Source organism: Corapipo altera, unplaced genomic scaffold (genome assembly GCF_003945725.1).
Source record: "Corapipo altera isolate COAL_440 unplaced genomic scaffold, ASM394572v1 1, whole genome shotgun sequence".
NCBI classification, from domain to species: domain Eukaryota; kingdom Metazoa; phylum Chordata; class Aves; order Passeriformes; family Pipridae; genus Corapipo; species Corapipo altera.
In genome coordinates, this window is record NW_020884873.1 from 9,520,219 (window position 1) to 9,541,223 (window position 21,005).

Sequence of the window (21,005 nt, forward strand, 5' to 3'; positions counted from 1 at the left end):
GCACATTAGACAAGGTGATGCTGGTGTGAGGACTGCACACATCTTAATCTTCACTGACAAAATCCTCCCTGAATTCATTTACAGGCAAAATGTAAAAGACAAGTTTCCAGGGAGGCAAAAAAAGTCTTTTATGAGCTGGCTGAGAGGCAATCAACTTCCCTGCTGGCAGCATGAAGTGGGCTGTACATGAAGCAGCAACAGCCTCACCAGGAGCTCAGCATCCCGAGAGAAAGGGCAACAGGAGAATTCAGGGCTGAGAGCATGGGCACCAGGGAAGCAGCTACACCCACAGGCCAGCACATCCACACTAAGAGAAGCAGAAAACCAGAAATAAAAAGCCCAGTATAGACAAAAATGAGAAGTGAAACCAGAGAAGCCTGGTGGCTTTAGATGTGCCTGCAAACCTGGGTCTCAGCTCTTGGCACTGCATGCATCAGACCTATGGCCTTCACCATGAGTAAGCACATTAACATTTTATATACATAAATATGTATTACCTCAGAGGAAAGTACAGTTAAATAAAGGCTGAAAACCCACACACCATACATTGGCATTAGCAACATAATGACATCCCTTCATCTTATGTTACTGGGCATTTATATAGAGCATGCACCGAGGCTCCAGAACACACAGTCCACCCTGGTACACTTTTCCAAGCCCACACAAGGTCCAGCAATTATTTAAGAGAAAACACTGATGATTTTCCCACACAGTTGCAACTTGCAAATGCACAGTGAAGTCCTTCTTGCCCATGTCCCATCATATACCTTCCTTTACCCTGAAGTTACTCACTGTGGCATTACCTAACCCATACACAGCCATCAAACACCCAGCACTAACCACATGGAGGCTCCCACAGACCCCATACATAAACATACCCGGGCACATCTAGATGTACTCTTACACATTTTTTTCAAATACACCCAGTCCCATATAGCTTTTCTCTGCTAAGAGCAACAAATCATAGAATCATTCAAAAACCACAAGGAGGAGACAAAACCCCCAAACCAACACCAGGACACGTGTGTGAACAGTATAACTGAGTTTGTGCATCACTCCCACTTACAAACTGTTTAAAAAAAAAAAAAAAAAAAGAACTCTGTAGAGCGAGACACAAAATAGCTCCATCTTTCCACATCCATTTTATTCCAAGGCAAAGTTCCTCATCGACAGTTCTTTAACTAGAAGAAGCTGACACAAAGAAACAAGCCTCCCATTCCTGATTTTTTATTATTATTATTCTTTCCCTCTCCCTCTTTTTGTTAATATGTGGGGAATCCTTTGTCCGACTGTCACATGTGTATCTCATGCCCAGGCTCTGGTGGATGTACCAATGAAGTAGAAGAAAGAGCACAGAAGCCTGTTGCACATACATATATCCCTCCCAACAACTCAGCCAAGTTGCCAAATAAAAAAACCCAAACAAACAAATAGACCTGTCAAAAGTCTGGTGAGGTTTCAAGCAAATAATTTGATCAGCCCCATGACTGACCCAGGAGAGAAGAACTGACTACCTGCTCATTTATTCCAAAGGACTAGCCAGAACAGAAGTGTTTTCCACTTCATCAAAGTTATGTGGCACCTGATTCAGCACTTTTTACACGGTGAAATTTTCCACCTGCAGCAGTAAGAGGGCAATCTGAGTCTACAGGTCCCTGCCTGTGCTACACAACAGCTTTATTATGTGCCCATAGAGGCTCCCCCTTTCAAATCACTGATGCACTTATCTCCTTCTGAGTATGTACATAATTCCATTGCAGCTCATGAGTAATTTTATTCAGAGTTACCATTCACAATATCTCTTTTGTGAAGTGCTGCTAACCCCAGATACGGAAGGGAGAACATCAGACATGCTCTAAATTCAAAGACAGTCCCTTTACTTTGCGTGACATAGAAACATTATTGGCCAGACTTACAGCCACATCTCAATATCAGGAGGGAACTTCAAATGTCAACTTGGTTTTCCCATGGTGTGGTTCTTCTTTGTGACTATCATAGCTTTTTTCTGCATTTTGCTTCCACATGGGATTTCCACCTCAAAGCTTTATAAATCAAATAGTTTCATGAAGGCCCTTTCATGTACCAAAAACATCCAGTGATCTGCTTTGGGAGAAAATGACAAAATGGTGATGAAAGCTTTGGGTGAAAAAGTTAACTAAGTTACTGTTATGAGAGTGGGTGGTAACAAGATGTACAGTACATACCCGAAACTCTTAAAGACAGTTGTAAGCAGATCTTATGAGATTAGGCCGGAGAGCGAGAATTATTTTCGTGACATTTGGTAGAAGATAAAAATTCATCCATCCTTTATGTGCAAAACAATCTCACTCATTCATAGAATTAGAATGTATTAAGATTCAAGGAAACTTAAGTAAAATAAATCAATACAATCAAAAGATCAAAGGCTTGTGTTGGGTGTTTTCATTTTTACAAATGCCATCCAGCTTTAATTATTCATAGTACTTCACAGTACACTAGTAAATGCTGTCATATTTCATAAAATAATTAAGTCTTAGTAATAGAGACACCTCTACCATGCTCTATCTATTTAATATTTACTGAGAAGAGATGTGCGTGTTATGATTGCTATCATGGCAGTAAATAAATGAAGCAAAAAAAATGAGGATATTGCTTATTTCTATTTTGGTCTAAAGCCCCATCTGTAGTCTCAGGTACTTATATGCTCATCAACAGTGACAAGGTTTGTGTAATCAAGGATTTCCCAGAACTTCTCTGCTATAACTTTTTCCCCTTCAAATGCAGTGATGAAACCAACTCTAATTATAACTCCTGTTACTTTTTGCCATGGCAGACGAGCAGTTATTGCTGATGCTGCAGGAGGAAAGGCCAGCTTGATTCTTGGCTTCTGCTTGCAGAGAGGAAGGGTTGGAAAAGCACTCAAGGCACATCCCAAACAGATTCATTTGGCAAGTCAGAGAGAAATAGCATCCAAGGAAACTCAAATCACCTGTTTTACATGGTGACATTTCTGAGTGGAACTGGACACAGTGAGCTATGAAAACCAGCACCTCCAGCCACTCCCCGTACTAAAAGGGAAATGAATGGTTTCTTGCTCAGGCAAGACACCTTAGCCAAAGACAAAGCACCGTAACTGAGCTGCCAAGCCCATTAGCAGCACGGGTCTCTGAAATGATTCGCTATGGTCCCCCTTTTGGAAACTCCTGAGTCACGTACGAGCAAGAATTCTAAAGCCTGCCACCCACTGCCTCAGTCAGGATTTCTCCACTTGGTCAAAATGAAAACACATTTCTCTAGAGGAAAACTGTTCTCTGGTGACAAGTGTTTGCCAAATACCACTTGAGCTCTCACAAGAGGGCCATTAAAACTTACAACCGTATTTTTATTTCCGATGCCACTAATCAAGATTCCCTGGACTTCTAAATAATAATTAATTAAGAAATCAAAACCCATTTGGTTTATTGATGGCTTCAGTTAGTTTGCTTTTTAGGTTATGTTTTGGTTTTTAGGATGGTTTTTTGTTTGTTTGTGGTTTTTTGGGGGGATTTTGTGTGGGGTTTTTTTTTACTTTTACTATTTCTCTAGGCTTAAAGAATTAAATGACAAGACTGCATTTCAGATGAGTTTTTTAGAGCTGCAAATACCAGCAGGAAAACTGCAAGATAGAGCTTTATTTCCTCTTACCTTAGTTTTCATTGTGGAAATATTCTTATTGAGCATCCCTTTGGTATAATCTGAATTTGTCTTTATATAAAGCATTTCTTTGGGAAAGCATCTTTAATCTTCACTTTATCTAAAGGAGACCATGATGTTTCTCACAGGCATTTGCAGTGACAAAACAATAAAAATTAAAAGGAAAGAAAAATTTACATAATAGCTTTGTGTCCAAATGTCTTGTAAATATCTGCTGGGTCTAGAAATGTAGGAGGCTGATACTACTCCAAGAACCAAACTGTAGAAAGCATTTCTCTCTGGCAGACATACATATTTAATTCACTTTCTTTTTTTTTTCATTTACCAACCTTTTCACAGCTGCCTGGGAAACTGAATTTTTGGTTCAATCAGTTTATGAAAAAAAAAAAAAGATTTTTTTTCATTTTGTGAGCCTATATTTCGGATTTTAAGCAGAGAAGCCAAAATGTTGTTAAGATACTTAATTCCCTATTTGCAGGGTAAAAACAAAAATTAGCCCTAAACTTGCTGCTTAGCTGCTGGCATTCTGATGTCAGCATCCCAGTCTTAAGTCAGCTGGCCTCATTTAACAGCAGGAGGCTGAAAAGGGAGATCATTTCTCTGGCTTTCATTCAGTCTACACAGCGACCAGCTCTGCAAGATACCCCTCTTTAAGGGATTGAGGCTTCTGATCGCAGATTTCCCCTTCCCCCCCTCTGCACCACCGCTTCCCCCCGCCCGCGGGCCCCCGGGCGGGCCCCCCCCCCCCCCCCCCCCCATTACATCAGGCCGGGCAGGCGCCCCGTCTGCAAATTAGGATCCACTTAAGGGACGTGTGTTGGCAGCACATACACGCACACACACAAACAGACACACTTTAAACTCATTAGCTCACGCCCAAGCACAGAGGAGTGGCACATCCCCACTGTGCGCGTATACACGATGACAGCACATTGGCTAGAAAGTAAGCAGCAAGCAGATATCTACTTCTGGCGGAGCTTTTGGTGTGGACAAGGAGCTTTTTGGATCGTCAGGTGCAAAGTGGCAATGGCTGGGAACATGGCAAGGTCATGGGAGCTTTCGAGCTCCGGGTGAGGCACACTGGAGTTGTTTAAAGCAAGTTTTTCCTCCTGATGGTTTGACTGGGGGACAAACATGCCTACATTGGTATTTACTACACAAAATTTAATCCAGCAGCTTCTGCATTCGAAGATACTGCCCACATCAGTACAAAACATTGTTTTCTGAACTATGTTATGCGTGGTTTTGGTACAATTCTAGAGAAACTAAAAAGTTATTTGCATGCAACAACTATGTCAGTAGCTAATTAGATTACCATTATAATGAAAGAATTTGCTGTTCAGCAAGACCAAAACAAAAGGGAAGCAGGGAGGGAGGGAGGAGGGAAGATAGTACTTTAACCCAGTCTCAGGTAAACCATAATGTCATAATATTGGTACAGCAAATGTTCTTATTCCTTTTTTTCCCTTTTGACAGTACCTTGACCTCCTTTTCAGCCACCTATTTCATTCTTTCAACTGCCACCAACAGATTTATTTTTTTTACATTTTCATTAATCTTTCTTATTTCAAGCAAGTTCCAACTCTTGTGGGTTTTTCCCTGCATGGATAAATACAGCTGCATAGGTGTATTTCAATGTAATGCACCTGCATAGAGAATCCTAAATAAGCGGTTTGAAAGTCTGTAGGAAGCCTTGGATTAGTTCTATTCTACCAGTGGATAAGGGACTCCAAGTGGCAATATAAATAGATTTTCCTGTATATAATATAGCCATTTACATTTGCAAACGCATTTCAGAACCATAATTTCCTGAGAGAAATGGTAGTAATTTAAAGAGCCTGGGGGGCGCAGGGTGTGGAGAGCTCAGTGGAGGTCCTTTGTGGAAGTTTTCTACTCTTTTATCTACCCAGATTGTTCTCATTATGAATAAATGAAAGAGTGCACGTTATCAGTAGAAAACCAGCTTCAGAAGAGGATAAGGTGGGGAAATCCAAGGACGCAAAGAAAATGCACTTTCTTGCACATATCAAGTCAAGTAGAACAAGTAATATGCATAAAGAGATGCTTAAGAAAAGGCTTTTATACGTGAAGGTTCAAGACTTGTTGAATACTAGATAGAGGAGAGAGGTGGGAGGAAAAAGAGAAAAAACCTCTGCCTTTCCTCCTACAAGCATTTATTATGAAACTCTTACAAATATTGACCATGCAGAAAACTTCAAGAATACCCATGTCTTTAACACAGTTCTAGACAATCCAGAGAGCAGAACATTATATATATATATAAGCAGACTTGAGTATCTCCTCCCTGTGCCCCCCTGCTTCACCTCCCCCAAAAAGACAGAAGCTGCCAAAATATTGAAATAAGAAAATGAAAACCTGAATAGAGCACCTCCAAGATTTCTGTAACCAAGAGCAGACACATTAGGAAACCTGTCTCATTAGCAGCTATTTGACTTCAACAGCTCACCTGCGGACTCTGCCCTTATCTGCCCCTAAATGCTGTGTGCTAAGAAAACTGTCAGGGTAGAGGTACAAAAGTACAAGAGATGACTGAGTGAGGGAATGTTTTATAGGTGTCCAGCAAGTTTTCATTTTCACACCGTTCACCTTATTGACTCCAGTATGAATCATTCCAGACTTCACATCACCAGTGAGGCCATCAGCCCTCATGGGGAAAGTCTCTCTGCACACATGAAGTATTATATAAAACTTCAGCTATGAAGAGTGTTTAATTACATCGGTTTTTAGCCCTGCCACATGCAGAGCTTTGACTCAGATCAGCTACTAAGCTATCTCAGACGTAAACTGACAGCACATCAAGTATCCCCCTGTAAGGGGAGATTCTTCAGCTAATTTACCGAGAGCTAGAGACACTCTTCTTGCAAAGACAAAATAAGTAGCAGCTCTGTGTTTGCTATCCTCACAGCTGAGAGGGCTTGTCCCTAAGCACATTAGAATACCAGTTACTGGTGGTGTGCTGCCTCCACGGGGGCTTTGCAGCTAGAATTAGGTAAGACTCGAAAACTTTTTCGCATGAAGCTTGTCAGACAGCAATCGGTTTCAGCAGATGCGGACCATTAACAGATCCTAGCTGGTAACAGAATAGCAGACAAGCCTCAACAACAGCTTCTTCACACAGGTGTATTCACAGAAGGGAGAAACCCATTTATTTGACATCAGAGATAGGAGATAAATGCAAAGCCATAAAAACCCAAGACCACGGTTATGAAAGTAACGCCCTGCTTTGCATGTCCCGTGGCACCCCGGTGGCTGCCGCTCTCGGCCCTCAGCCCCGGCCACGCGTGGGGGAGCCGGGCACAGCAGCCCACCCTGTCTTGTCAGCCACTGGGGCTTATGCAACTGCTGCCGGCACGGGTGGGGAGCGGGTAGGGAGGGGAGACCTGCACCCCGTGAGACATCCCGCAGAGAAACCCCTCTCGGGAGCAGCGGTGCCACCAGAAAGGTTTTTCGGATCCCTTTGGCGAGCGTTTGGAGGCGCCGGGAGCACGGGCGGCTGGGTTGTTATCGGAAAGGGCAAAGCGTGAAGACAGACCTATTCCCCTGGCAGCCGGGCAAGATCCCCGACTCTCTCTGAGTAACTCTGAAGTTCACCCGCGTACACCGACACCGTCCCTATCTCCCCTGGCGCTGCCGCGCCGGAGGAGCACCCCAAACCTGACGGCAGCAGCGGGGCTCTGCGCAGGTTGCCGGCTTAACGGAACGCCGGTCTGGGAGGGCTCTTTTAGGCTTTGGGATGAAGAAAAAAAGCCCCTCCGGCTCCAGGGTGCTGCCCTCACGCCGCTGCCCGGCCGCACCGCCGCCGGACCCGCCCGCGCCTTCCCACCCCCGGGCGCCCGGTGCCCGAGAGGTTCCCCCGAGAGGCGCCCGCCCGCCCGGCACCCACCTGTAGGACACCTGCTTCCTGAAGGTGAGGCTCCGCAGCTTCTCCTCCAGCGACTCCTCCGCCGCGGACAGCCCCGGCTCCTCCGGGACCCCGGCGGCACCCGCCGCCTCCCCGCCGCCCTCGGCCCCCCGGCAGCCGCCGCCACCCGCCGCCCCCGTGTCCTCTCCGCCTGCTGCAGCGGGGGGGTTCATTGCGTCGGGGCACTGGGGCCGAGAAGGAGGAGGAGGAGGCGGGGGCAGGGGAGGGCCGGCCGGCGGCTGCAGGCGCTGGGGGGCGGCGGTGGCCGGGGGACCGCAGCTCCCGGGGCCGCGGGGTGCGCTGCGAGCCGCGGCGGCTGCAAATGGCAGCGCGACCGCGCAGCATCCATCGGCGGCCGCACTGCAGCGGGGCATTGTGGGAAACTCCCGGGTGGCCACGCCCCACTGCCACGCCCCGCCGCCCGCCAGCCAATCGCCGCGCCCGCCGCCGCGCCCCCGCTGCCACGCCCTGTCACGACACACACCCCCCCATCCCCGCCCTTGGCCTTACCGCACCCGGCTCCCTCCCGGCGTCACGTTAAAAACATGTTTGAGAGCGAGTCCTGGTGCCCCGGAGCATCCAGAGACGCCCTCGCCTTCTTACACCCCGAGCTTGTTTGTCTAGCGATTGCTTCTCATTTTGCTGCCTAGGCGATCTCGATTCGGTATGCTCAGAATCAAAGCACCCAACTTCAAAGAGGTTTCTTCTGACACAAGCATCACGGTGCCCTTCCGTGAAATTAATTGTCCTCCCACCTTGTTCCCTGCTTCTCCCTTTTCTTCAGTGCGTGTCACTAAGGGAGGCTTTAGAAGTAGGTGTCGGCATGGAGCTGTTTAAGCACGTGAGCTGACAGTGACAATAAGATTAAAAAGTACAGAAAAGGTCGAGGTCTGTTTCTGTACAGAAATTACAGCAGGAATTATGCTCAGCCAGGGCTCTGTTTTCTGTATCCAAAAGTTCTCCAAGGTAATGCGGTTCAAAATAGAAAGACATAAGGAAAAAAAAAGAGAAGCATGGACAAGGGCACTCTACAGAGAGGACATAGGCCACAGGAGCAGATTTTATAACCTCACCAGATCCAAAGATGACTTCCCTGAGCAGCCTTGCCCCTTCTTTGTTATTCCTATGCTACAACACAACCATTGCCATGATTAACAACATAGGCACCATACGCCCACATGCACCAGCGTGCAGATGTTCCAAAATCTTGAGCATAAACCTGGTGTATGAGAGTCAATAGGTTCTTAACATCTGATCCTTGCTCCTTCTCCAGCCCCATGTAAAGATTCAGCTTCTCCACCTGTAGCACATACTGTGTACACATCTTTCACCTCAGCTTCAGCACTGACAGGCTCACCATGACAGCCAACTGACAGCTTTCTGTCCCTTGCTGGTAGTAGAGAAGGGTCATGAAAAGTAGATCTTTTTACTACACTATGTGTATTTAAAAGTTGAACCAACCTTCAAAGTCATATTCTACCCATATGCATAATCAATGCATACATTCCCTACATGCACACGTGCTTCCTCCAATAGGGATATAAATTTTCTCCTCCAAATTTTGGAGTATTTTTAGTTACTAGTAAAGCACACAGACTAAAACATAATTAAGCAATGTAATACCTGACTTATTAGAAGCAAAACTAAAGTTCTTATTCAGAACTGTAAAAGGAAGGTCTGGATCCTGCTCTGGATCTCTCTGTGTGCAGAGAGATTTACACACCAGCATGGAGCTCTACTGGACCCATCACTGCCTTTTCCCTAGAGACCTGGGCTCTCATTTGAAAAGTCTCCAGTTGAACTTCCCAGGGAAATCAGCAGCCAGTGTTGCCTGTGAAAGCACTCAATTTAAGAACATTGTGACAAGTCTCTTTTGCAGTACAGAAGTAATCCATTTTGGGGTGGTACTGTCAAAGGCCAGTTCAGAGCCAACTCAACATTAAGCTTCAAGGATGAGGAGCGGCACCGTAACTCCCTCTCTCATCAATAGTATCTTCAAGGTTCTGTCTTTGGTGAAAACCATTGCTATGAGAAGATGCCAATGATGTGTAAAAAAATCCTTTAACTGCAAATTAATTTTGCAGTCAGAGAGCAGAACGCTACCTATCATCTCACAGCTTTATTGTCTTAGCCTCTGGTCCACATAAGAACAACTCTGTGGCCTGTGCCCCAGCTAATCGCTCCACCTCCCACAGAGCACCTGGAGCGAAGCCTAACAACTAATTAGAATTTCCTACCCCCTCTCCAAGCCACTGAGCCGCCTCCTCCTCCAGCATAAGCCTCCTGTGACTCCTGCTTGTCAATAACCATTTTCCCCACATGACCAAATTTACACTCTGCTCCGGGGTTACCTGTTTTTCCTCCAACTGCTGCAATTTGCATGACTCATTTGCAACGTGAAGTGCTAAACTGACTTCCTATGCCTTTTTCTGAATATGAGCAATTATGAGAGAATCTGAGGCTCGTGAAGGAAAGCCCTGCTTACACAATTACATCTGTGGTATAGCTGTCAATCCCTGTGGTTAGAACAAGGTGCAACAGCAGAAGCTTTGGAAGAGCATCACGTTTGCTCCAAGACATGGCTGCAGACATACCTCTGGATCAGGAGAGAAAGGATGAGCACAAAAAGAGATTTTTAGCAGGTTTTGCCAGTATCTGGGGTCATCATGCTAGCAAAAACCTGAATTCCCATGTCTGAGTTCTCATCTGTTTAAGCATTGTCAGGTTAAGAAGAGCACCTCACATCGCTCTGCGGTGACTCCCCTGCTTAACTGGGAGAGTTGACAAGGTTCAGCAGGTGGGGAGCTCTTTTTCCTGGGTGGAAACTTCTCACCACACTGCATGCTTTGAATAGCATGGATTTGAATTCCACCTAGAATAGGGCGGATGGTGGGAATGAAAGAGGAAATGCAGCGAAAGGAGGGATTTCAGCCTTTTGGAGTAAAGCCAGGGGAAGGAGGTTTATTCCATTACTCACATGCCTGTTAAATCCCATTTTGAACACTCCAGTGTGCACAGACTGCGTGCACTGCGCTAAGTTTTATTCTGAGTGAGAGGGACTGAAAATCTTTTTCCTAATAGAAAAGAGGTGGATATATGAAAAAGGACACTGGGGAAGAAAAGGGTGGGGCAGTCTTACTTGTTCAGTGTGCCAGGCTACCCAGTGAGAAGTCAGTCTACTTTAAATGTTCCATATTCCTTAAGATAATGCAAAATTCATCCTCAGGAAAACCTTCAACATTCAACCTTCAGGAAAACATGCAAAATATATTTATACACATGTGTACATAAGTGTTTGCATCCCCTCAAATTTTTATTCTATTTTTAAATGTGACTGAACAAGCAGCCAGCTTCCCTTTCCAGATCCAATGCTGATAGATAACCCCACAAAAACATTCACAGCATCTGAAGTTCCAGTAAAGCACTGCTTATCCATTGAGTAACTGAGGGATGCTGAGGCTCAACGTGTAGGGACCAAGCTCAGCTCAGCAGATTGCCCCGTTGGGCAGAGCTGCTTCACCCTGCAACAACAATTAGCTCTTTGTCGAGTTACTGCTTTCTGGTACATTCTGTTTATTTTTACCATTTTTCAGCTATTTTTCAGCACTGCTCCCCTTTCTGCCTGAAGGCTGCCATAGCCAGAAATATGCCCTGGTACCTGGTGTCAAGCTGTTCATAGAGGTGAAATGAAGTGTCACTTGCTTGGAAGCACCTGGGTGCTGCCCTTTCACAGATAGCATGGATCAAACCCACGTTTTCACCACAGAGGTTTAAAAAAGAGGGAAAACCAGAACGTAAACATTTCTTTGGACAGTAGAAGTGAGACAACCAAACAGTCATGGACCTACTCTACAGTGGTTTTCTTCCCTCAGCAGTATCACAGCAAAGATAGGGGCCAGAACTTGTAATTTTCTCCTTACTGGAGATACACAAAGTAGTAATTCTATAGCAATGTATAGAACTCATATAGATACAGTTCTATGTGAGTAGAATAATAAAAAGTCAAAGAAGTCATTCCTGCAGACCATTTGAAGCCCACAAAGAGACAACAGCAAGAAAATGAGAAATCAAAAAAATTACTTCAACTTTTTTAAGTACAAACTGGAGGGAAACAAGACACATTAGCATTATTGTAATTAGAAAACAAAAATGCTTTTGTTTCCAATCATTAGCTCCTTTGGATCATCTTGTTTTGCTTAATCTCAGTGTATTTTATAGAGAGGAGGAAGCTACCACTGGCTTTGCAGACCAGGAATCTGAAGCATGGAGAAGGGTAAGCCAAATTCACCAGCATGCCACAAGCATGAGGTTTGTGTTTCTAAAAAAATTCTAAAGCAAACAAACCAGGAAAGAGAGCACCAGGAATGACTCTCTCATGAAATACCTTCAGGAGGGGTGAAGTCTGTGCTTGTTGTAAAATAGGTACAAGCAATAGCTAACAGCAAAGGGAGAAGACTTACCACCCAACCATGCCATGAGAGGCATCACAAGCTGCATTTCCTGCCCTGCAATGGGGATCAGCCGGAGAAAGGAGTATCAAAATTCAGCGTTGACTTCAAGCAGTAACATGCTTTCCAAAGAACAGCATGTACCAGAGGCTGATAGGTAGCGAGGCTGACAGCTCATCACCCAGCATTTCTTCATTGTATGTGGGCTTCTTTTTTAATCACAGACTCCCTGCAGCATCACCTGCTGTGTGATGATTTAAGGGTAATACTGAGATCCGAGGAGATTCTTAACCAATCGTTAATCACTGGTCCATGTTTTGTATGCTTGCAGGAACTGAGCTCAGCTGAAACTAAGCTGAGGGTAACTTTCCCAATCAGTCACAGTCTAATGATTTTCCTCTAAAAATGCTATATATGGCTTGATGCTGCTAACAAGTACCCTAGATCAATAGTTCTGGCAAGTGAAATTGCCTGTTCAGAAAGCAAGAAGCACCCAGGGTAGAGCTTTGGAGGAGCTTTTTTTTTCCTCCACTACCAATTTCTTTTGCTACTTTGACCTTTTTAGCCCCAAACCACGGCATTTCCGAAAATATGCATTGGCCACAAATTTAGTGCAGGCCACGGTGTTCCAATTTTCATGGTACGCTGCCTTCTCCAACCTCTAAAGCAGTCTTCTTTAAGAGGCCTTGAAAAGAAGGCATCAAAGCCATCTCTCACACTCCCATTTTCACTTTCAGTAAAGCTGGAACTATTATTTCCATCACTAATATTTCCTGCAGAGGATAAATTCTTGGTTGCTACTGCATGGATGCACGGTACTCATATATGAGGTCTCTTTCCTAGAAGAAAACTGGTATAAAACAAATTACCACACCATTTGTGATGCCAGCTCTGCACAGGGTAGTTTTCACACCTGCACTAGGCCATCTGTCATCCAGTTCCCTGGGCAGCCAGCAAAGCCATGGAGTCCCCAAACTGGCAGAAATTAGGTGGTTTTTTTCCATGTCTACCCAAAGTAGTTAAAGTTCAGCTCTGTCCCCTGGCTGGATACTGTTTCTGGGCTGCTGGGCCTAAGGTTGACTGCTCACACAGGCAGAACAGCTTCTGAATTGCTAGAGAAAGCTCCTGAGCTATCTCAGGGGTGAGTCAGGGTAAGGGAAGGACCTGAGGCCAGCAGTGGACCTGATCCCTAAAAGCCAAAACAGAAAGAGCTCTCTTAAGAGTTTGCTTTAGTTTAAGCAAATCCAGTCTAAAGCCAGTGCAGGGAAAGGCCTTACCTTCCAGAGGGCTATTTGGCCCATACAACTCGAGCTCCAGCATGCCCTAGCAGACTGGTATCACTGGGCTGAAGCAAGTGCCCCCTTGAGCATCAGCCTTCCTGGATCCCACTTTTAAGGAGACAGAATTTAATATTAATGGGGCTGTATTGCATAGTTGCACTGAAGTGCCATTATCATTATCAAACGCCATCAGCCTTCACCTAATTTCCACCCAATATTGACAGACATAATTCTCTGCTAATCTCAAAAAGCGAAGGGGCAGCCAGCTTCAGTAAAAAACCCACATCATTGCTTTTAACCTTCTCTTTCTAGCACCCTGCTAAAGTACTGGGGTTCTGCCATGTTGAAGACAGACACGTTGCACACAGCGCCACACTGGGAAAGCCAAGGGCCCAGATCTTTTCCAACAATCAGGAGGAAATCAAACAAGTTGTACTTGCTTTTTCTACAGAAAATATTTATTTGCAAGAAATGAAAAGCATAACATACTTCGCTACATACATATTTAAGCTACAAAAGCAGGTAGTCTGTTCTCTCGTAGAATCAGGCAGATGATTTAAAAAGGAAAACCAGCAATTTCTTTCCACCCAATGGACATGTTTGCAGTGTTAACAATCAGGTGGGATCACATCCAGATGACAGCACTTGTACAAAAATAGAGGCCACTGTACACACAGACACAGAGTTAAATAGACATGCCAAGAGAATAGAGACATCTGCAGTCAGAAGAAGCCCCAATGAAGTTTACCAAGGAGTTCTGGAGGACATGCTTTTGCACTAGTATCACTGTCCATGTCATCTTAGATAGTTTAAAATGTTTGCACAAACTCATACTGCATTCCCGTGAACAAGGGGAAAGGGAAAAGATCAACTTAAGTGCCTTAGGTGTGTCACAGCAGAGTGACTCAATCACAAGGTGCTGTTTTGCATGGCCCAAGGCAATGGATTTGGCCCTGGATATGTATTTCTCTTCATGAGAGTAACACCAGGTAACGTACCCTTGGAAGGCCTAGCAAATCTTAGAAAAACTCTGATGTATTTGTGTCACAGCATGGCCCTCTGAGAGCAAACTGCTTCCCCTCAATGTGCCCATGGGGCTGTCAGGGCAGTAGCACTCCCACAGAAGGAGGGACCCTCTCCCACAAGACCAGCTCAAGAAACTGTGTTCCTTGAGCAATCGGCTTCCAGGGGCCACCTTTTAAGGCTAACTTACATCACTTAAAAGAAAAAAAAAAAAAAGATTCAAAGCCGTAATTCTGCAGAACAAAAATGATACCAGAATATACAATAAAGCCTAAAATAATCTTTTTTTTGAACCAAGCCAGAGCTGTCCTACAGAAAGGCCAGACAGTCTAGGCATACACACAAAATGACACAGTGCAACAACATTCAGTCGACAATTAATCACAGCACAGTCTTCAGACAGCAATTCACACAACAGCTTTATGAGTGCTCAGTGATGTGGAATGTTCAACAGGTTTCAGAGAGGGAGGCCTGGATTTCCTGTTGCACCAAGCCGAATGCGCCCTGTGTGTTCAGGTAGATGCCTTTATTTAGTGACACTTATTACATTAAGGAAACAACCCTGTGTTGTTGATTTCTTTTAATTATTCACATCTGCACAGATACACACATGCTCACACTCATTCTTGCTGACTGTACAAATGAAGAAAGCAAGACGCTGTTACATCAGCACCGCTGAATTAAAATCTGGTATGGCAAAGTCAGATATGAGCTGAGTTCTGTTAAAAGAAAATGATTACCTGCCTCTGCTTCCCCCTCTCCCTCTTCCACTCCCTTCATTATGGACTGCTAAAGTTCAAAAAGATTTTTACTTGCTGTTTGGAGGGGAAAGTGGCATATAACATAAAGGTCAGATATGCATAAACAGGACTGTGTAATATTAAAGAGCAAGGGGAACAGGAGTAAAGCTAAACCTAGCAGGGAACTAGTGACAGAGGCTATCATTGCTGATTTATGGAATCAAGAACTAGGTTTCCCTGTGATGTCAGGTCCCTTCACCTGCCCTTTATTTCACACCTTCTGTAAGACAGGTCTACAAATCTAGCTTTCCCATGCTCAGTTCTCAGCTGTTCAGTTGAAGCTCTTGGAGAAAGAGTATGGAGATTGGTTTTAGGGTAGACAAGAGACTACTACTAATAAAGAATATCCAGACTCCATTTCAGCATCACATATTAGAGGTTTCTGCAAGATGCACTCTCTTCTACACAGCAATTAAACTCTTATATATATATACACCTTGGAAAAGCAGAAAAAGGCCTGACATGAAAAGGACAAAAACGAATTGCAATTTCCCTCTCAACACTGGAGAGCATCTCCAGTGGATGCTGATCACCCAAGCAATGTGGTACTACTAACTGGGATCACACCCTCAACATATCTCTGAATGCCCAATGTCATTTTATTGGCCACGAGAAAGCTACAGTATTGATTGAATCCTTACATTTTATTTGTAAAGACCTTACTTAACATGTAAATCCATTCATCTTTGCAACCCCCAAAGTTATTAATCCTTAACACTATATAGTGCAAACCAGCAATGCATCACAGCACTATACTACTTATATAGGCTAGTATAACTTTTGTAGCTATGAAGTTCTGACCTATCATTTCACCTTCAGAACACAAAATGTTCCCTTTTTAATTAGTGACTCGAGAAAGAAATATTTTAGTCACCAAGAGTATAAAAATACGCCGTATTCCTCTGTTCTCAACTGCGTGGGTTTTGTACAATGGCCTCTTGGCACTAGTTAGAATCTAGAGCCCAAATACTCAGTGGAAATCCCTCCCAACGTAGCAATTAGTATCCTTCTTTTACTTGACCTACATTTTAAATGTGTCTAGACAGAATTTACCACTCATAGTTTGAGGGGATGGGAGCAGAGAGGTGGGTTGGTTTCTTCAGTAGGAAAAAAAAAGGGTTTAGATTAATTTTTAGTCCACGTTAGAAAAATCAAGAATACATCGAGATACACTGTTACACAGAGAGATATGGAAGAGGTCCCCTGTCAGTATAAATCAGACCTGCACCCCCAAGAGCAGTATGTGAGAAGTGTGCTGCGTTGTATCAGGTGGGATCTGGCCTAAGAACCTCAGTCTAATCCATTAGTCTGTGCTGCTGAAAAATATTGAATGGTACAGATGAAATGAAAGAAATGCAGCAAAGAACTATAAATAGCCCAGGGGAGAAACACCAACATTATCTACACACTAGTAACAAGGTTAGAAACAGCACATGCCCTGTGCTTGATAGTTTTTAAATATATATATATATATATAAAATAATGCCCTACTTTCATTCATAGCTTATCTCCCTAGAAGCAAAGACCTGACAGATCTAGGCATGCTTTAAAGCTACAGGCCAAAAGGTAAGTTTACTAGTGTGTATAAAACTGTGCTGACAAACACCATAATGTTACAGCTGAGGACTCCAAGTATCACTTAAGTCCTCTACTGGAAATGGAAATTAAGTAGCATGTAAGGCCTTTGCTTACCACATCCATACACACACATTATTCTACAGCACCAAGTCACTGATCACGGGAAAAAGCACACTGGCAGAAGGCTAAGACCTCAAGTAATAGAGCTGAGCTAATTAAAAGCACTTACACTGGCATCCTCCCTGAATACACCTAAGTACTCCTTCCTTATGCCCTTAACACAGAGCACATAAGCTTCCTCTGCACATGGTGTGCAGTGCATCAACATTCACACTGGGGTCACCCCTGGGCTGCTGAGGCTGGCAGTGCAATGGCACTGTCCTGCCTCCCCCATCCCCCTGCTAGGTACATAACATGGGCACAAACTACCTCTGGAGACAGTGAAGTCCTTGCTGCTCAACAGCCTGTGAGGAAGTGATGACAGGGGATTCCTCGGCCCCCAGTATCTAGCAGAGAAACCTGTTCTATTAAGGCCCCTGAAGAAAAATGCTCACAAACATACCCAAGTAAAGTAAAGGTTTTCCTTATTATAAAAAGTAACATGTAATACAATAAATCCCCAAGCAATGTGTGTGCTAGGTCAAGAGATTCCCCAAAAGAGTACCTAAAAATAACTTGAAGGATTACACAAATTAAGATTATAGAAATAGATTATCAAACAGTTGCAAGAAAATAGGAATAGCCGTACTGGCTTGGATGAACTAGTACTGAGGCCTGACCTAGACTGTGGCCATTTAAAATGCTCTGGATGAAAACATGACTGTCTCCCAACCAGATTTGAACCGACATTCCCAAATTAAGCAAAAAATAGGGCAAAGTTTTAACAGTGGCAAGTGCAGTACATTTTGGAGAGGAGGGGCTGTTTTCGTTGTGCAAAATTATCTGTCTTGTGAGTACTGAGAAATAATTCCATTTTGGATTTAAGACATTGAAGTCAGCTGTATCTACACTGGTTGGTGATCCATTTAACTGGTCATGGGCATGAGTTCAGGCAGAGAGGCCTCCTGCTTATACACACAGTACAAACTGCAAGACTGATAAGTGGTGTTGCACTTCTCAGCTTGGAACCTCTTCTGCAGAACATTTAACCACTCAGTTGCCCTCAGAGGTGGCAAACCATTGGTGCTCTGGAAAAAAAAAGACCATCTAAGGAATTTCCTAAACTATGACCTTGTGCACTTATGCTGACCAGCCATAAGGTAATGGAAGGGTCAATCCCAGCTTTCTCCTGTCACTTTGCTGACCTCAAGTGGCTGAGCAATGCAGCCATCCCTCGTGGCACCCACTGGTGGTCACTGTTTATGTGAGGCCTTAAACCATTCAAAAAGAAAAAACAGACTCATACAAAAGTTGTTGACAGATACTGGAATGATTCAGAGGACCCAGGAGGATCACTGTGAAGGGAGACAGACTTTAGGGCAGTGATCGACCCATGCCAAGAAGGGAACAGCTGCAACATAGACTACAACAGCACTTCCCCTCTCACTGCCACCTCAGGTAAAATAATAAAAAGGCACTTGCATAGAAGAATAGGGCATTACATAGAAAGCACATCTGTACACCAAAACTCATTACTAGCTCATGGAGTCAGGCACATGTTTCACTGTCACTAATGTGAAACACCTTCTTAAAATGACACAATGGGAACTGATCCACAGTCCCCTGTAATTCACCAAATACTTTCCATTCATTTCTCTGAGTTTTGAGTCAGGCCCGAGGATGGCAAATAGGGAAGAAAGTCTAAGGAGAACGAAGAACACGAAAGGAGCTGGTGTGATAGCTGCAGTATTAAAATACAAATCCAGTATTTTACAAAATAGAATACTTGCAGGAAATATCTACTGTACATAGTAAAAAATTACTTGTAAGGCTAGGTTAGTTTTTCCCTTATTTATCATTAGGAAAAAAATAAAAGACAAAAGAGCTTCAAATTCTTTTTTTTTAATTGACTTCTTCTGGTAAACTGTAAAGTAGCTATGCTAGCCTGCTGAATTAGGATTTTCATATTAAATCCATCTCAATGGAGCCTGAGTGCCCTTCTGTAGGAACCAGATAAAACCCTGCTCAAATCCTGGGGTAAGTTCAATTATGCCACTGCAAGGACAAATTGCAAGAAGCACAGCTCCAGCAAAGGCATGACCAGGGTATTGAGAGGACACTTAAAAGACAACAGTGACACAGGACAAGGAAGAAACAAAGCAGGGAGAAGACTACTGGACCAGGATCAGACCTGAATACTTGCCTTTTCCACTGAACTTGGGCCAGTCACTTCACTTCCCTATGTGCTCATCTCATCCCTCTATTCACAGGTCTCCTGCTTACATAATCAACTCCTCAGCTCAGAGGTTGCCTTGCCATACAGCTAATACAGTATCTACCACCTTCAGGACTGTGCCTAGCTGGGGCTACCTATACTCCTGTCTTTTCAACAAAGCAGTTGGTCTGAGATCACATCTCTGGAAAAGGAGGTAAGAGGATGTCATAATGTATCTTTCCACAGAGGAAAATAAGATACATGGCTTTATTTTAGAACAATTCAAGTTTAAGGGGAGGGAATGGGTATTCAGTAATATTTGTGTGTTAGATTTTAGAGTTTGCTCAGATCACCTGCAGGGTTAAGGGAAGCTCAATTCTCTTCATTGCAACTGCCTGAGCAAGATTTTGCAAAGCTAATAAATACTATTTACAACAGTAACAGGAAGATGGCAAGGAAAGGAAAACACAAGACGATCTGAGACTGGGTCTACATAAGAAATTCCGTCAATGCATCTAGAGGCCAATAAATTAAATCCATATCGTCCTCTCAGGAGGCACTTATGGTTTAAGCCTTACATTGATTCAGTTTGTTGGGAAGGAACTGATACAACCTAAATAGATTAGCCTTAAGCAAACTAAAGGGCATCCATCTAAAACATTGCATAAATTTAACAAAATCTGCTTTCTAAACAGATTTAGTTAAACTAGTGTAGTTCTCCCACACAAAGTGTGACAAGACAGTGACTGATCTTTGCCTAATTTCTCAGGGGTGGAAGCAGGGAAGCCTACCAGAACTGCTTTCAGCACACAAAGAAACCAACCCCACTAAATGATAAAGGAGAAGAGAAAGAGCTAGGGGAGGACAATTCAGCACCATCATTGCCCATCCCTCTCCTGCCTGTATTCTGAGCTCAGCAGTCTCAGGGCCCTTTCTTGTCCCTTCAGAAGTAGGCTAAACACATACTTCTCAATCCCCACAAAAGGCTCAAGTGCTGTAGACCAGCAGGCACAGAGCTGTGATTAGATTTGGAGCACCATCATGCTGCACCTCCTCTCTCTCCTTCAGCTACCTTCTCCCAAGAAAACTATCACCCACGTGCTCCTGTTGGTTTTGCATATTTCACTCTTCTACAGAATGCCTTTGTGCTCAGACCAGGCTGTGTGCATGTGGCACACACACCCACCAGTCACTGGCACACTGCTGGCATCATCTGCCATCATAATTCAATCCTGCCCTTGCAGTGTTAGACAGGAAAGGAATAAAAGCAAAGACAGGGACTGTGTGTGAAGTGAGGAAGGGAGTTACAAAGACAAGAGATCCCATCTGTAGTCACAGCCTCACCAGTCAATGCAGAAGTTGAACTCCCTCTCTTTTGTACTTTGGTTCACTGAGGATGACAAGTCAGGGGAACTTTGGTTGAAAAGATGTGGGAAAGAGGGAAGTCAAGAAAAAAAGGCCTTTTTTATTTTTAAGAGGTGGCATTGACTCTTCTATCTATTTCAATTATCTTCAGTGTTTCATTTCTTTCTAGTTCGGAGTTGACTCTGTAGGGAAGAAAAATACCAAAACAACAAAGGTTAACATTAACAGTCATTTTTAAAAGTGCATATCCTGCTTGAATTAGCTAATGCTAAAAAGACACTCAGTATTCACCAGGTACTTGTCAGCTGGAGTCTGGTAACACATTGAATTAGTCATCTCTTTGGCTCTAGGCTCAGAAGACATACTTGGGGTGATATGGCTGATCCTAGCCCTCATAATAGCATGCTGCCAAACAAAATTCCTCTCTCCACTGTTTGGTGGGCTTGTTACTGCTTGTTAGCAGAGACTGAGACCCAGGCCAACAGGACAGTGGCAAGACAAGAAAAGGTGCGGTGGAAAGAAAACTGCATATACATCTTTAAATCAGTGAACCTCTCTCTTTTCAGAGGCCTCAAAACCTTAGATTTAAGTTAAAAAAAAAGG

The 21,005-nt window shown here is 43.9% G+C and overlaps 2 protein-coding genes across 8 annotated transcripts in view; both read right to left on the bottom strand.

Annotated features, from left to right (window-relative positions):
- DGKI (diacylglycerol kinase iota) overlaps positions 1 to 7,855 on the bottom strand; it is a 207,208-nt gene extending 199,353 nt beyond the window's left edge. For all 5 annotated transcript variants that reach the window (XM_027660011.1, XM_027660001.1, XM_027660005.1 and 2 more), the window contains exon 1: positions 7,577 to 7,855. In XM_027660011.1, the coding sequence (XP_027515812.1) occupies positions 7,577 to 7,767 (191 nt within the window). In that variant the 5' untranslated portion in view covers positions 7,768 to 7,855. The remainder of the gene's footprint in view (positions 1 to 7,576) is intronic.
- A 5,903-nt stretch (positions 7,856 to 13,758) lies between these two features.
- The window catches only part of CREB3L2 (cAMP responsive element binding protein 3 like 2), an 83,879-nt gene continuing 76,632 nt past the window's right edge, over positions 13,759 to 21,005 (bottom strand). For all 3 annotated transcript variants that reach the window (XM_027659047.1, XM_027659037.1, XM_027659055.1), the window contains exon 12: positions 13,759 to 20,584. In XM_027659047.1, coding sequence (XP_027514848.1) covers positions 20,509 to 20,584 — 76 coding nt within the window. In that variant the 3' untranslated portion in view covers positions 13,759 to 20,508. The remainder of the gene's footprint in view (positions 20,585 to 21,005) is intronic.